Consider the following 16,705-nt stretch of genomic DNA (forward strand, 5'->3'; position numbering starts at 1 on the left):
TGGCTTCACGAGCGCCGCACGCGCCCCGCAGCCCAGAGGAGCGGACGAGCCGTAAGGGGAAGGGGAGCTGAGGTTAGCAGGGAGCTGGGCCGGAGGCGTGCCATGCAGGAGTGGAGGTGGAGGCAGGCCCAGGGGCTGGGCTGGAGGAAGCATGCTGTTTCTGTGGGGAGTGGACTGCTGCCACACGACATTTGTCAGTTAGGATTGGGCAGCGACCGCTTACGTTCCCTGTGGAGGGAGAATGCGTTTAAACAAGGAGGTTCTAAAAGAGATTCGTTTAGCTCTTTTTATTTACTTATAGAGCACAGTGCTTAATTAGAGAAGGTAGGGAGGCTGGTGTGTGGGTAGGATGGAGAGACAGTCATCCAAGTTCTTTATCTGGGTTTCTCCATGCCATGTGCACACTGCAAAGTTTGGTTGACCCAAAGTTAGGTCAGTGCAGTCACCAACTTCTGTTCGATTGGGTATGTGCATATTTGGGTGCTTGTGATGGTTCGGTGTGTACTCACCATGAGTGATTGCATCAGCATAAACATGGTGTGCTACAGGTAAGTATGCCCCATGTTGCTGGCTAGCTCAGTGCCTTGTGGTGTGTTTTCACAGCGCTTTGTGATATATGGGTGGTTTGCCAAGGGATTTCTAAGAGCTGGAGATCAAGTTCCCACAATGCCACTTTCTCCATCCCATAATTTTCATGCCATTTTTTAAAACTCCCACAGTCCTGAGCACCACTTTTTAGTCCCCAACATTGCTCTGGCAGAAGCATGTATCCTGCACAGCTCAGTGCAATTCTCATGAGTGTTGCTAATACAGGATGCATGATTCTCCTGTATTTTCAGAACTTGAACAAGTACTGTTACAGCCTAGGGTTACCATATGTCCAGGTTTTCCCAGGTCCAGACATTTTCTCTTTTTTGACTCTCTGCCCTCTCCCTAGGTGCATTTTTCAATTAAAAGGCAATGTGTGGGATTTTTGCAGCTCAGAAAGCAGAGGGGTCAACTTTCTAATTTCTCTGGGGGTGTTCAATCTCTGCTCTGCCCCAGGCCCGGCCCCACCCTGCCCCTCCCCCAAGCCCACCCTGCCCTCACCCCGCCTCTTCCTGTCCCCCCTCCTCCCCCCAGTGCCTTCTGCACACTGCTGAACAGTTGATCACCAGCAGGCAAGAGGCGCTGGGGGGAGGGGAAGGAGCTGATCAGCAGGGCTGCCAGGGGGTGCTGAGCACCCACTATTTTTTTTCTGTGGTTCTTCCAGCCCCGGAGCACCCACAGAGTCAGTGCCTGTGTCAGTAGGAGTCCTCTCTATGCTCTGATTGGTCCCTTCCTGCATCCACAGCTGATTGGTCTATTCCCCTGCAGCCACAGCTTCCAGATCCCACCCACCCAGGCCCCAGCTCTCAGCCCTGTGGTGGAGGGCCTACATGGATGTGCTGACTGGCAGCTTGCGCTGGGTCCTGGCCTTGCACCAGCCATTCTGTGACACGGAGCAACCTGTCCCCACCAAGAGAGTGAGGCTGCAGGTATCTTCTCTGGCACCTCCCAGGTACTCCCTCCAGTACAGACACACCCCTCCAGTGCGTGTACACCCTCCAGCACCCACCAGCTACCCCCTCCCAGTACACACACGCCCTTCCAGCATCTCCAAATACCCACTCCCAGTACACGCAACCCCTCCAGCACCCCCTAAATACCTATCCCAGTATACACACACACCTCCAGCACCATCCAGCTGTACCCCCATCCAGCTTGCTCCCCCTGGCAGTGTCCTCTTTTTGGGAACCTGAACTATGGTAAACCTAATTACAACTGGCGGTGTGATGGGGAAAATGCGGAGATGTTCAAGCACAATTACTGCTTGCTGATTGACACAGTGAAAATAAAAATGCCAGGTTGGGGCTGACATACACACAGCAGCTCCACATGGTGAATTGCCACTTCTAGACCCAAGAAATGAGCACTGATTGGTGGGATCCTATCATAATGCAGTTTTGGGTAAATGAGCAGTGGCTGTAGAACATTCACATGCTAAAGGCCACATTACTGGATGAGTATGTGTGACATTCTATACCTTGGAGGAATGTACTGTAACCCCCATATTCCTCATTTTCATATAATCGTGATCTTACATATAAATAATTCCTTGTAAGGTATCAGGGGAAAGGTTATGATCTGCTGAAAGTCATTTCTCTATCCATATATATGTATCATTAATGCATATGGAATTGTGTTGTATGGTGGTCAGTAAAACATGCTGTAAATTGGGGAATTAGCCAGATATTAGCTCCCCAGAGGCAACAGCAAGGAAAGTAACCAACACCCAGGTGGGGTGTCAAACCACCCATCAACAGCCATTGTCCAGCAAGGGAGCTACAATGCAACGACTCACCTGCATGAGGCCACACCAGGGGAATTGCTCAACCTTGCTTGGAGAGATTCAGCAATGTCCCCCAGACATGCCTGGACTTGTGCTCCCCAAGCACATGGACTGAGGGTATAAAATAGACAGAGTGAACACATACTGAGCCCTTCTCCTGCCCCCACCTTCACTGCAAGCAACTAAGACACTGAGAAGAAGACAAGACTCCAACAGAGGAGATTTAAGGAACAGGTTTAAGGAACAAACCTGTATATTAAGGACTGCAATATCCAGTGGGGTGAGAAAAGCTGCTTAATCTAGATGTTGCCCAGTCTAATAGGGTTGAGAGTTTAGACTGCGTGCTTATATTTTATTTTGGTAGCCACTCTGACGTTTTGTCTATCACTTAATATCACTTAAAATCTATCTTTGTAGTTAATAAATCTGTTTGTTCTACCTGAAGCAGTGTGTTTGGTTTGAAGCTGTCAGGGACTCCCCTTGCGATAACAAGCCTGGTGCATGTCAATTTCTTTGTTAAATTGACGAACTCGTACAAGCTTGCAGCATCCAATCGGCATAACTGGACACTGCAAGACAGAGGTTCCTAGGGTTTTGTCTGGGCCCGGAGATATTGGTTAGTGTCATTTGGTTGCACAATCCAAGGAGCAGCTTACATGCCAGAAGCTGTGCGTGAACAGCCCAGGAGTGGGGGTTCTCACAGCAGAGCAGGGTAAGACTGGCTCCCAGAGTCAAGGACTGGAGTGACCTAGCAGATCACTGGGGAATGTCACAGTGTGCACCAGTGTCACTCCAGACCTTGAGCACAGGGATACCAGAATGAGAGCTGCATTGACAGTGGAGAATTCAGTGGTGATCATGCTCTGGAAGCTTGCAGTGCTGGAGTGCTATCAGTCAGTAGGCAATCAGTCTGGGGTTGGACAATCCACAGTGGGATTTGTTGTCATCCATCCACTTAAGCATCCATCTCCTGCTACACAGGACTCTGACTTTTGGTACTGCACAGGAAATAGTGGCAGGTTTCAGAGTGGTAGGCGTGTTAGTCTGTATCAGCAAAAACAACGAGGAGTCCTTGTGGCACCTTAGAGACTAACATATTTATTTGGGCATAAGCTTTCAGGGCTAGAACCCCCTTCATCAGATGCATGGAGTGGAAAATACAGTAGCAGGTGTATATATATACACAGTACATTAAAAGATGGGGGTTGCCTTACCAAGTGAGGGGTCAGTGCTAAGACGACAATTCAATTAAAAGTAGAATACCAAGAGAGGAAAAATCACTTTTGTAGTGGTAATGAGGGTGGCCCATTTCAAACAGTTCACAAGGAGGTGTGAGCAACAGTAGGGGGAAATTAGTTTTTGTAATGACCCATCCACTCCGTCTTTATTCAGGCCTCATTTGATGGTGTCCAGTTTACAAATTAATTTCAGTTCTGCAGTTTCTCGTTGGAGTCTGTTTTTGAAGTTTTTTTGTTGAAGAATTGCCACTTTTAAGTCTGTTATTGAGTGACCAGGGAGATTGAAGTGTTCTCCTACTGGTTTTCGAATGTTATAATTCCTGATGTCAGATTTGTGTCCATTTATTCTTTTGCGTAGAGACTGTCTGGTTTGGCCAATATACATGGCAGAGGGGCATTGCTGGTACATGATGGCATATATCACATTGGTAGATGAGCAGGTGAACAAGCCCTTAATGGTGTGGCTGATGTGGTTAGGTCCTCCGATGGTGTCCCTTTAATATTAACAAGTGTAGACTCTGGTTCGTGTTTTATATTTTCTTTTGTATTGTAACCATTTGTTTCCATCACACTCTCTTGTTTCTAGTTAACTCTCCATTCTTTCTTAAATAAGTCTGTGCACTGAACGATGCAGGGGTCCTGTGGAAAAAATTGTATGTGATCATGTAAAGACTGTCTTACTGCATACACAAGGGGCTGAATTAAGATTGCACAGGCAAAGTTCTTAACTTTTAAATACTTCAGTTTGTTACCTTAACATTCTTTTAATGTAGGAAGTTATACGTAACGCTCCCTCTTGCCCCTGCCAAAGTTTTTGAGAAAGCAAACAAATTTCATTTTGTGGCAGCATATTGACATGGATCATCAACAGAACCAGACTTTTTAGATCTCCAGCATAGACCTCTACCACTTGAGCTATCAGGGTAACTAGTAGCAGCAGTAGGTTATCACATCTATGTGAACAAGACATACTTCGCTAGTGGATTTCAGATATATTTGCCGACAGCATCAGATTCTGGAGGTATGTTCTAGTAGTTTTAGACCCTTTGTCCTTTTGTTTCCTCTGCTCACATCTGCTGCTCTCTTTTCTTTTTCTTCATGCTAGGTGAGCACCAGCAGAGAGAGCACTGAGAACACAGGAAAGAATCTCCCTGTTCTCTCTTCTAGTGACCCTCCACCACCCCTCAGGAAGAGAGAAAATGGAAAATCTTGTCAGCCTCAGTGGCCCTAGGATGGACCATGTTCAGTCAGCCTTTGGGAATTGTATTTGCACAATCAAATCGTAGGAGCTGTGTGGGGATGGAGCATGCTCAATGCATACAGGTTTTTAACTTGGCAAAATTTGCACAGATTTTGACCGATGACAAAAGGCCCATCCCTCAGACTGGGATGATCCTGTTGCCAAATTTCCTATTCCAAAATATAGACGCAGACTTTAAGTGCAGAAGGGACCTCATGATCCTTTAGTCTGACCTCCTGTACATTGCAGGCTAATCTGACCCATCCACTCCTGCAATAAACCCATAACCTCTGGCTGAGTTACTGAAGTCCTCAAAGCTTGATTTAAAGACTTCAAGTTACAGACAATTCACCATTTACACTAGTTCAAACCAGCAAGTGACCTGTGTGGCAGAAAAAGGTGAAAACCTCCCAGGTCTCTGCCAGTCTGACCTGGGGGAAAATTCCTTCCTGACCCCAAATATGGCAATCAGTTAGACCTGAGCATTTGGGCAAGACCCACCAGCCAGACACCTGGGAAGGAATTCTCCATAGTAACTCAGAGCCCTTCCCATCTAGTGTCCCATTTCTAGCCATTGGAGATATTTTCCAATAGCAGTTCTGGATGAGCCATATGCCATTGTAGGCAATTTCACGGTACCACCCCCTCCTTAAACTTATCAAGCTCGCTCTTAAAACAAGTTAGGTTCTTTGCCCCTATTAGTCCCCTTGGAAAGCTGTTCCAGAACTTCACTCCTCTGATGGTTAGAAACCTTTGTCTAAGGTAAAATATAAACTTATTGATGGCCAGTTTATATTCATTTGTTCTTCTGCCAATATTGGCCCTTAACTTAATTTTTTAACTCCTCTCCTTCCCTGGTATTTATCCCTCTGATGTATTAAGAGAGAGCAGTCATATCTCCTCCCAGCCTTCATTTTGTTAGGTTAAACAAGCTATGCTCCTTAAGTCTCCTCTCATAAGGTAGGTTTTCCGTTCCTCTGATCATCCTAGTAGCCCTTTTCTGCACCTGTTGCAGTTTGAATTCATCTATCTTAAACATGGGAGACCAGATTGGTCCTGCTTTGAACAGGGGGTTGGACTAGATGCCCTCCTGAGGTCTCTTCCAACCCTAATCTTCTAGGATTTGAACACAGTATTCCAGATGAGGACTTACTAGTGCCTTGTTTAATAGTAATAACGCTTCCCTATCTCTGCTGGATATACCTTGACTGAGGCATCCTAGGATTGCATTAGCTTTTTTCATGGCCACATCACAACTGATTGTAGCTTCCAAGTGATTTGTTCCCATCTTATAGAAAAAATTCATGACCTTGCACTTTTCACTATTAAATTTCATCCCATTCCTATTACTCCTGTTTTCAAGGTCATCCAGATCTTCGTGTGTCGTATTCCAATCCTCCTCTGTATTAGCAATACCTCCCAACTTTGTGCCAGCCACAGATTTTACTAGCACACTCCCACGTTGTGTGCCATAGCCATTCATTAAAATGTTAAATAAAACTGGTCCAATCTTTGAGGAACTCCACTAGTAGCCTCCCTCCAGCTTCATGCATGGAGTTGGAAGAGGTTTTCAATTAAATATATAAGAACACTCATACTGAGTCAGGTCTATCTAGTCCAGCATCCTGTCTTCCAACACTGGCCAATGCGAGGTGCTTCAGAGAGAATGCACAGAACAGATAGTCATCAAATGATGCCTCCCTGTCACCCATTCCCAGCTTCTGGCAAACAGAGGCTAGGGACCCTATCCCTGCCTATTCTGGCTGAATAGCCACCGATACACCTATCCTCCATAAACTTATCTAGTTTTTTTTTTTTTTTTGGAACCCTGTTATAGTCTTGGCCTTCACAACATCCTCTGGCAAAGAGTTCCACACGTTGACTGTGTGTTGTGTGAAGAAACACTTTCTTTTGTTTGTTTTAAATCTGCTGCCTATTAATTTCATTTGGTGACTCCTAATGCTTGTGTTATGAGGAGTAAATAACACTTCCTTATTTACTTTCTCCACAGCAGTCAATCATATTCCCCCCCAGTCATCTCTTTTCCAAACTGAAAAGTCCCAATTTTATTAATCTCTCCTCATATGGGGAAGCTGTTCCATACCCCTAAACGTTTTTGTTGCCCTTCTTTGTGTACCTTTTCCAATTCCAGTATATCTTTTTTGAGATGGGGTGACCACATCTGCACACAGTATTCAAGATGTGGGCACACCATGGATTTATATAGAGGCAATATATTTTCTGTCTTACCTATCCCTTTTCTGATGATTTCCAACATTGTTAGCTTTTTTGACTGTCACTGCACGTTGAGTGGGCCTTTTCAGAGAATTATCCACGACTCCAAGATCTTTTTTGAGTAATAACAGGTAATTTAGACCCCATCATTTTATATATAGAAATGGTATTGTTTGCCAATGTGCATTACTTTGCATTTATCATTGAATTTCATCTGCCATTTTATTGCCCCATCATCCTGTTTTGGGAGATCCCTTAGTAACTCTTTGCAGTCTGCTTTGGACTTACATTGAATTCTTACAACTGTTTGTATTTTCCCCCTCATCTCTTTCTAAAATAGTTTAACTGTTAACCGCCCTCCCCGAAAAAAAATCAGTTTAAGGCAGACATAGAAAATTTCAGTCAAAATGGTTACATTTTGGCCAAGTTTAAGCCAACTGAAAACAGGGTCTTATAATGGAAAGGGTCAGGCAACCTCAACTTATAGGTTTTGCTACCAGTTCCTTCTATAATACTTCTGTTCTCTCTCAGAATATAAAGCCAAAGGGGGCATTTAAAGAAATTAAAAGGTGAGAAATTCAAAACCAACGAAAATAATTTCAACAAAATGCATAGTTAAGTTTCGGAACTTATTGCAGGGGGATATTAAGACCAAATGCTAGCAAGGTTCAGGCTACTGGGCATTTATATGTATAACATATCCAGAGTTCTAATAGCTATTGCTAACAAAAAACTTTGGAAGGGATAGAAAAGGCTCCATACTTCAGGGCATCTCTAACTATTAGGCTGAGACCTTCATAGTTGAAAAATTATACCGCATCTGCTTACTGTACGATTTCTTGCACTTTCTCTAAAGCATCTGTTGCTGGGCTCTGTCACAAATACGATAGATGAAGGAAAAGGATACAACCTACAAGGCGAGTGAACAAAGTGATGATTTGGTAATATGCTAGTTCCAAGATTCAATTTTTATTACATTCTTTGGGTATGGATTTGTTATGGGCAATTAGCTAAACAAAAGACAAAAGGTGGGAGATGTGGTGAATAAGGAAAGGGAGAGGAAACAGGATAGCTTCAAGAGCAAGTAGAATGATGTGAGGTGAAGAAACTGAGGAAGGGGATGGGAGCAGATGGACCAAACAGCCAATCAGCACAAGGGAATTTCCAGAGTAAAAACTGTAGAAAGCAATTTGTCCCTGCTGAGGCTGCTTTTTAATTTGCTTCTGCAGCTTGAGTTTGTCTGGCCCCAGGACCTGGTGCATCCCTGGAATTTTCCTTTTTTGGGGGTAGGTGGGTGGGTAGAGAGTAGGTCACCCTTGCAGTTTTAGGTGTGGGAAGGTAGGATAACATCTTAATCTAACATCAGTGCAGCATAAATAAGAAATCAGGAATAACTCCTTGCAGGTCCATCTTGAACATGCTGGCTGATATTTTCAAATGCTTTAAGCAGCTTTTAAAATCCCACTGTCTATTCCTAATTCTGACAATCCTTTATTAATAGATTGTGACATATATAGTTCAATTTCTTGCCACAGTGTAAATGACAGACCATTACTAAGGGAGATTTAAGATGCGGTGAGCTTGTCTCAAATTGCACAAGATAGCCTACCTAACTCAAATGTTTTATTTGTGCATATTTTTTAAATGCTTGGGATTTAATTATGGAAGTTCTAAATGTAGCCCTTAAAATCCAACAGAGACCATAGGATTTGTCATATACGATCTTTACTAAAATGGTGGTTACTTAGCTCATCTTGTGTGTCAGTGTGACAGAAGAACACGTGTTATCATGAATACAATGTACATCTATAATCCTGCATTTTAAAAATATTTTGCATTTCAATAGTATTCTCTTCTGGAAGGAACTGAAACTGTTTCCAATTATGTTTCAAAAATTCAGGAGGAAAAGACTGACACATTTTAAATCTATTTCAAACCAAGTGAACTATAGCTCAAAACATGCAGTATTCAATGGAACAGTGCTTCATCATTTTGTAAGACTATTTTATTGTACTGAAAAAAAGCTTTTAAAAAAGAAATGTCAGTTCTTGTTTCATCCGTCATTCAGTTATGAAACACATGCTGTAACTCAGTCTTTTTAATAACAAATCAGAACTCAAACTGTTCATCCCACACATGTTTTATTTGTAAATGGAATGCAGGAAACAAATCACTGATTCAAAGCCTGAAAAAGTCTGGTTGCTTTTACAACATCAAATGTTCTAACCTTACATTCAGCATGACCATTGTTGTATGGGAAATTATTTATCTCTCATATCACCAAAAGACATGGAAAGTTATGAAGGGTAAAAAACTAACAGTACATAAAGATGTAAGAGTGATTTTCAAACAATTACCCACAAAAAAGGAATGTTGAATATAAATGTAAATTACCTGAATGCAGTAATTAGACTTTCAGAGGCCACTTCAGAAAAATTACTCAAATTCATTTAAAAATGGCACAAAAAGGACCAATGTATAAAGTTACTAAATATCAAGACAAGTTATTTTCAACATACAAAACTAGATGTTTACTACTATGAAATAGGAGTCCTAGAGCAGTTTGCATAAAAATGCAGAGCTGCAGCTGGCAACATGAGAAAAATCTTGGTTGTGTCAACTTCAATCCCAATCCTACAAGATCTTATGCACATGTGTAACTTTACATTGCTACAGCAGTGTAAAAGGATCTTAGTATAAAGGAGAATCAGGCCCTTGGAACTACTGAATTGTAAAGTGGCCTTAAAGTGGGCATTAACTTAAACTAATGTCCACTTCATGACAGCTTTACACTGCCAGAATGGTGTAAAGGGGCCTCAGTGTAAGTGAAGTTAAGATCTAATGACTTCAGTAGGACTACTCACAGTGTGTCAAATTAGGCACATGCCTTGTCTTTACAGGACGACAGCCTTTGTGCTTTCAAACCATTGCAACACTGGGATTTGAAAAAGAAAAACAAACCATTATTGTTTTCTATTTATGACAAAATTAAAGCAATCTTTCCTTCACTTGAACTATTTACATTTTGAGTTAGTGGCATACTGAAGTTAAAAAAAACAAAAAAAACAAAAAAACAAACCTGTTTTGACAGCCCAGCAAAAATATGTAGTAAATTAAAAGAAAGACATAGCTTTGGTCAGCAGTGTTGGTTTTTTCCACATAAAATCTCTAGAAGTTAATCAATTTAACTTTAAAACAAAGTATTTACTTTAACTAGGCTTAAGCTGCTAATGCTGGTTCTGGGAATCAAATGTTTTGTTTATTAATGTGAGGAAAGCAACATGTATTTTCAGTGTTACTCAATGCAGGTTATTTAACTTTAGTGCTCACTAAATGCAAGTTATTATTTCATAAAACTGCATAATAGGGGTTCTAAATGCATACTGTTCTACCATTTGAATATACTTTATTTTAGCATATTCTAACAATTTGCAAGAAGTGCTGAATTTCAGTGATATATACAATATCCAAACTGATAACATGATAGGAAGTTACAGTGACACTTCACCCTTTAAACGTTGCTACTGGAAATAAAATTAACTTACGGGCACATTTTGAAGGTTATTTTACTTATGTTTTTTCGATAGATAATATTCTGAGCATCTATTAGTTCAAGCAATCCCCTTCCAATTAGCTGAATGCTGTATGTTTTATTACCTAATTTAAAATACAAATCAAGAAGACTAGGAAACTTTTCCCTGTGAAAGCATATAAGAATTGGCACAATAGTTCACAATGGTGTCTATCATGCAAACATGTAAGGCTGCAAGACTGTTTAAGAGGTATTTTCCTAGTACATCAAAATGCTTTGTGACAATCATATAAATACCCATTTTAATGGGGAATCAAGGGATCCTAAGCTAGCAATGCAGGAAAGGTTTATGCAACTTTATATATGTAATAAAAATAGTCACTGAATACTAATTGCTGCACATGCTCACTAGCTTTTTATAATAAAAAGCCATTTAAAAATAAATTAAGATTTGAAGTCATATTATGGGCTAAAAGCTTGACAATATTTTAAGAAGTTTAACTGTTTGGGTTACTTTCCCCTTCCTTCCAGGAAGACTATTTTAAGCCAGAGGACTCTTATTTCGAAGTCCCATACAGCTTAGGTCAGCCATAAGATTTTAACCCCCCCATCAATCCGAGCCCTTCCATGTCCGGTGTCAATCTAGAATGGTGTTGTGTGATGCAGTTTAAAGTGTATGTTCCAGAAGTTATACCTTTAAATTCTAACAACCCCTGGTTCAGCAGTGATGCTCTACTCTGCTATAACAATCACAGCCTACCTGTATTCTTCATGGCCTAGTAGCCCTTTATCAATAAAGGTACCACATGACCCATTAATTAAGCTGTCTCAAAACACCTACTAAAATGTCCATCATAACAATAAAGAAAATTTAAACAAATATTAATTTGTCATGTAAGAGAAGTTTAAATATGTTTAACTATTGTTTAAGTGGTATCTGGCAGAAACATTGGCAGACTTCTTCATAAAGACACAAAAGGAATCTTGAAACATCAAAGAACCATCAAAAATAGATTTTGGCAACGCAGAAGATGTATTGTCCATGGAGTTCTGTCATAAGCTTTAAAAAATACTCTTATTAAATAATCCAATCTTTTTTCTTCATTAAGATCAAACAATACACATAGCCAGTAGCAGTCCAGAAATAGTCGTCTACTGTTATCTAAACTATTCTTTGTGGAGTTTTCTTTTCGGCTTTTCTTCATAAGATTCTCCATATTCATTCACTCTGCTCTTATCCACAGGATATAGCCTTATAGATAAAATAACACAAATTAGTGACATGAAGCAATGATTTCTGATAAAAGACAGCAAGCACCACTGTTTAATCTGCCAAAAATTGATTCCTTGTTCATCAATCAGAAGAGGCTGGGCTGTTTTAAATATAACTTTCCTTAACCTGTTTTACTACTACTAAATCAGTTTAAATAAAGCTAAAACTTTAAAAGAACCACCATATAATATTTACTTAAAACATTAAATCGGAGTTTAATTCTCTATTTGAAATTTAACTTTGTTTACATAATACAGGACTTGAAAAACATACCAGACACTTACTAGCTAGAAGACTAAACCCACTCGTTATTCAAAGCTAGATAGAAAAGACCATCATGAAGGGAGAACTTCCACCAACGAGCACTTGGAAGTGCCTTGCTGAGAAGGCCAACAACGGCCACCAGCTGCTTTGTGCGGTCTCTAGACCTGGAGACTTCATGGTCTAGATAATACTTAGTCCTCCCACGAGTGCAGGGAACTGGACTAGATGAACTTCTAGGTCCCTTCCAGTCCTATGATTCATCTTCAGTCTTCGCCTTGCAAATCTGAAGCTCTACTCACCTTTAGCTGTTGGAAGGAAGGAGCCTTGAGTCTCCTCCCCCCCTGTTGTGAGAGTACTGGAGATCCTCTTCCTCTGTCACTCTCCCTGCATACTACAAAAGGCTGTCAACAGAATGGGACATCTCTGTTGCTAGTCTAAACGTCTTTCCCTCTCTGTCTCCTTCTCAATCCTATTTCCCAGTGAATAACTCCAAAATCTGCTTCTGTTCTTAATTTTCTCATCCAACAACAAGAAACTGACATGAATTCTTGACAGCTACCCTGCTGCCACGGAGTTCTGCATAGCAGCAGCAGCGAAAATTAGGAGTCTTATTAATATCACTCTGCTGTATGGCAAAACTAAGTAGCAGAAGCGTTGGAGCTGTCTGCAGACTTAGGAAGATTATGCTATTCACTTTTGGAATGTTCGTTTTAAGTTTTAAGAAAGCAAGTTTAGATTTTGTTAGAATTGGTGGTGTAGATTCCTCCCTCACCAAGGCTAGCTTTCTCTTGGCCAAGTTGAGGAATTTTTCAAGCCCACACTAAAAGGTAAAAGAATACATTATGTAAATAAGGGTGAGTAATCAGACTCGTGAGTTACTTATGGTTTAATTCTCAAAGCATGAGTAAGTAACTTCTAAGAGGCGCTATATGATTGATAAGAGTATAGCTTGGGACTATCAGATTCCTAAGAGACATACTAAGACATTCTAAGAGAGCAAAGGCGTAAGTCAGCCCTAAACTATTTTTGTCTCTTGTACCTAATTACTGCTCACACAGCTGCATGGATCTGTAGTTGACAAACAGTGAAAATGGATAAAAAAAGGAGTAGGGATGAAGGGAAAACATACCATCTTTGGTAAAGGTAGACGAGGAATACCACATCATCCCTAAAACATGCCAGCCTATGCGATGTTGGCATAGTGATGATAAAAGCAAAGATATCATCAATGAAGGTGTTGAATGCCTATAAATATAAGAAATATTTTCAGCAAAGGTATCAGTATAGTTCAGTTGGTAGCAAATTAACTCGGGGAGGCCAACCTGCGCGTGAGAAGGACCCAGAATTTACCAATGTACATTGCCAAAGAGCTACAATAATACGTCAGCAGCCCCCCCATCAGCTCCCCCACCCTGCTCCCAGCGCCTCCCGCCCACTGGCAGCCCTGCAGATCAGCGCCTCCCCTTCCTCCCCACACCTCCTGGTTAGCTGTTTCGTGGTGTGCAGGTGGCTCTTGGAGGAGGGAGGAGGAGCAAGGGCATGGCAGGCTCAGGGGAGGGGGCAGGGCCTGTGGCAGTGCCAGGAGTGGAGCAGTGAGCACCCCCCAACACATTGGAAAGTTGGTGCCTGTTGCTACAGCCCCCGAGCCAGTGCCTATACAAGCAGTCGCACATTAACTTCTGAAGAGCCGCATGTGGTTCCAGAGCCACAGGTTGGCCACCCCTGCATTAACTCTATGGTTAGGTGGTCAGTTTCAAATATCACACCAGGACTTGGGCTACCACCCAGGTCTGAGAACACACTGCACTATTTAAGAACTAATAGGCAAACCTAAAAAAACAGCCAGAACTTTGAACAGGAGAACTTACAGTCAGGTTAAAGACAAAAAATGGATCTGCCTGCACTAGTACCGACATTTGGCAGTGATGTGCTAACTGAAGGTCTACCTGCATTGGCAATGTTACCAGTAAAACAATGGCAAGCTCAGGAATAGTTTTGATTTTTGCGTATTTTAATTAACAAGGTTCATTATTAGAATGTATGGATAGAGCTTCTTGACAGTATATTGTGATACTGGATCACAGTGGAGTGAGGAAGAGAAAAAAGGAAGCAAGATAATAAAATATTAACACAGATTGTTACGGAATGCACTCCTGTAATCACATCCTACACATTACTGCAAGGGTGCTGGAGCCCTCCCTAAAGTGGAAGGCCCCCACCCCCGCACACTGTAATAATCTTTGTAAAAAATATTCCTTGTAAGGTACCATTTGAAAACTCAACTTGCTGGTCAATAATGTCATGGTGAAACGTATGTAGCAAAGTTATATGTAAAGTTATGAACATAAGCTGAAATCATGACTGAAGTGTGTTTACCAAACACGTCTGGGAAGTGGGTAAACCTGTTTCTCAAAGACAAAGGACTTGCTGACATGCCTAGCCAGGTGTTGGCAAAGCTGATGGGTCATCACCTATCAAATGGACATTCTTTGGCATGGAAGGAGGGAAAGGCAAGAAACAAGAGTGACAAAGTTCCTCCTCTACCTTGGTGGGTCTTGCGCTTATTGGCAGATTTGCTCGCCTTGGAGCTTCACGGCAGCCCTCAGCTTGGCCGTTTTTCTGAATCCACAGTCTAGGTCAACTCCTCCTGTGTCTGACCAGGAGCTGGGAGGTTTGGGGGGAACCCGGGCCCGCCCTCTACTCCGGGTTCCAGCCCAGGGACCTGTGGAATGCAGCTGTCTACAGTGCCTCCTGGAACAGCTGTGCGACAGCTACAACTCCCTGGGTTACTTCCCCATGGCCTCCTCCCAACACCTTCTTTATCCTCACCATAGGACCTTCCTCCTGGTGTCTGATAATGCTTGTACTCCTCAGTCCTCCAACAGTATGCATTCTCACTGTCAGCTCCTAGCGCCTCTCGCTCCCACCTCCTTACACGTGCACCACAAACTGAAGTGAGCTCCTTTTTACACCCAGGTGCCCTGATTAGACTGCCTTAATTAATTCTAGCAGCTTGATTGGCTGCAGGTGTTCTAATCAGCCTGTCTGTCTTTATTATTTCCAGAAAGTTCCTGATTGTTCTGAAACCTTCCCTGTTACCTTACCCAGGGAAAAGGGACCTACTTAACCTGGGGCTAATATATCTGCCTTCTATTACTCTCCTGTAGCCATCCAGCCCGACCCTGTCACACAAGGCACATCTGCATTTCGCATACACAGGTGAAAAGAACCAGCATGGAACTTCCTCCATCAGACTCCATGTCTCCATACTCTCAGCTGGAATAAACTTTATCTAGGGGTCACTCTCAGGAAATTGCATTTCACAGGGTGAAAATGGGGCAAAAACACTTCATGTTCTCTCTCCCTTTTCTCTCTCCCTCTTTCACCTAAGAGGACCAAAACCAAAAAAACACAATGAAACAAAACAAAAAACCTCAACAGCTGTTGGACCTTGGGAGCAGATCCTGGCCTGAGAATTTGATCAACATTGTTACTGGAATATGTGGTAGGGGACTTCATCTTGAATCAAGTCTAGTTTGTTAAGTTTAGGAAGCATTTTATCTTTGTTTTTCTTGTAACCATTTCTGACTTTGATGCCTCATTACTTGTACTCACTTAAAACCTCTCTCTTTGCAATTAAATAAACGTCTTTTATTCTTTAACCAAAACTAATTCAGTGTTGTGAACTGTGTGTATAACTCCATTTGAGGTGGCAAACTGTTGTATCTTGATCGCTTTAGAGGAGCAACGGACCTAATATATCTAGACTGTCCAAGAGAGGGCTGGACAGTACAGAACACACATTTATTGGGAAAAATCCAGGACTGGGAGTGTGTTGGGGTTACTCTGCATGTAGTAATCAAAGCTGCTGGAAGCCAAAGTGTGACTGGTGTTTGCTGACAAGCTGCTGGAGTTAGAGGTGCTGGACCAGGGCTGTGGCTATCCACAGACACTCAGGATGTAACCTGCATGCTGTCTGTGAGAAGCCCAAGTTGGAAGTTACAGTAAAAAGCATTGTGAGGCACCCCAGGTTGCAGGGCAGGTGGTGACACAGCCATTCAGTGGTCTGGACTGCATACCAGAATGTCATACAGATCTAAAAGGAAACTATGTGGGGAAAGTGAAATTGGGAACACACAACATATTATACTCAGTTCACTCCGACTGCCAATATTCAAGCCTTAAGTTGCAGATCTAACTAATCTAAGATGTAACATGGCTCTTTCTTCATTCAGAAGGCACTGTCCACTCCAGAATATACAATTATATTAGTAAGTGTTTTAGCTTGAACCATACTTAGACAGGGCTTTAGATATACAAAAGACGGGGAAATAAAACACAGTACGTCAGGGAAGCAAGTGAAACGTTACCAGTAAGGGAACAGCTGCTACTTTTCTTTGACCTTCATCATCTAAATATTTTATTTTTTTATTATAACTTTAAAAAAATACAGGTTAAAATGATGCCACATTCCCGATGCGGTTGAAAATGTGAGGATTCATGAATACTCCATTGATCACTTTCACTTTGTGGAGAACCAGTTACGCATTAA

At 41.9% G+C, this 16,705-nt stretch overlaps 1 protein-coding gene across 3 annotated transcripts in view; it reads right to left on the reverse strand.

The window, feature by feature from the left end:
• Positions 1-9,208: 9,208 nt before the first annotated feature.
• Positions 9,209-16,705, reverse strand: part of CLPTM1L (CLPTM1 like) — a 108,546-nt gene continuing 101,049 nt past the window's right edge. For all 3 annotated transcript variants that reach the window (XM_037893381.2, XM_037893383.2, XM_037893382.2), the window contains 2 exons: positions 13,283-13,398; positions 9,209-11,868 (listed from right to left, as the gene is read on the reverse strand). In XM_037893381.2, coding sequence (XP_037749309.1) covers positions 11,784-11,868; positions 13,283-13,398 — 201 coding nt within the window. In that variant the 3' untranslated portion in view covers positions 9,209-11,783. The remainder of the gene's footprint in view (positions 11,869-13,282; positions 13,399-16,705) is intronic.

This window comes from Chelonia mydas, chromosome 2 (genome assembly GCF_015237465.2).
Source record: "Chelonia mydas isolate rCheMyd1 chromosome 2, rCheMyd1.pri.v2, whole genome shotgun sequence".
Lineage (NCBI taxonomy): Eukaryota > Metazoa > Chordata > Testudines > Cheloniidae > Chelonia > Chelonia mydas.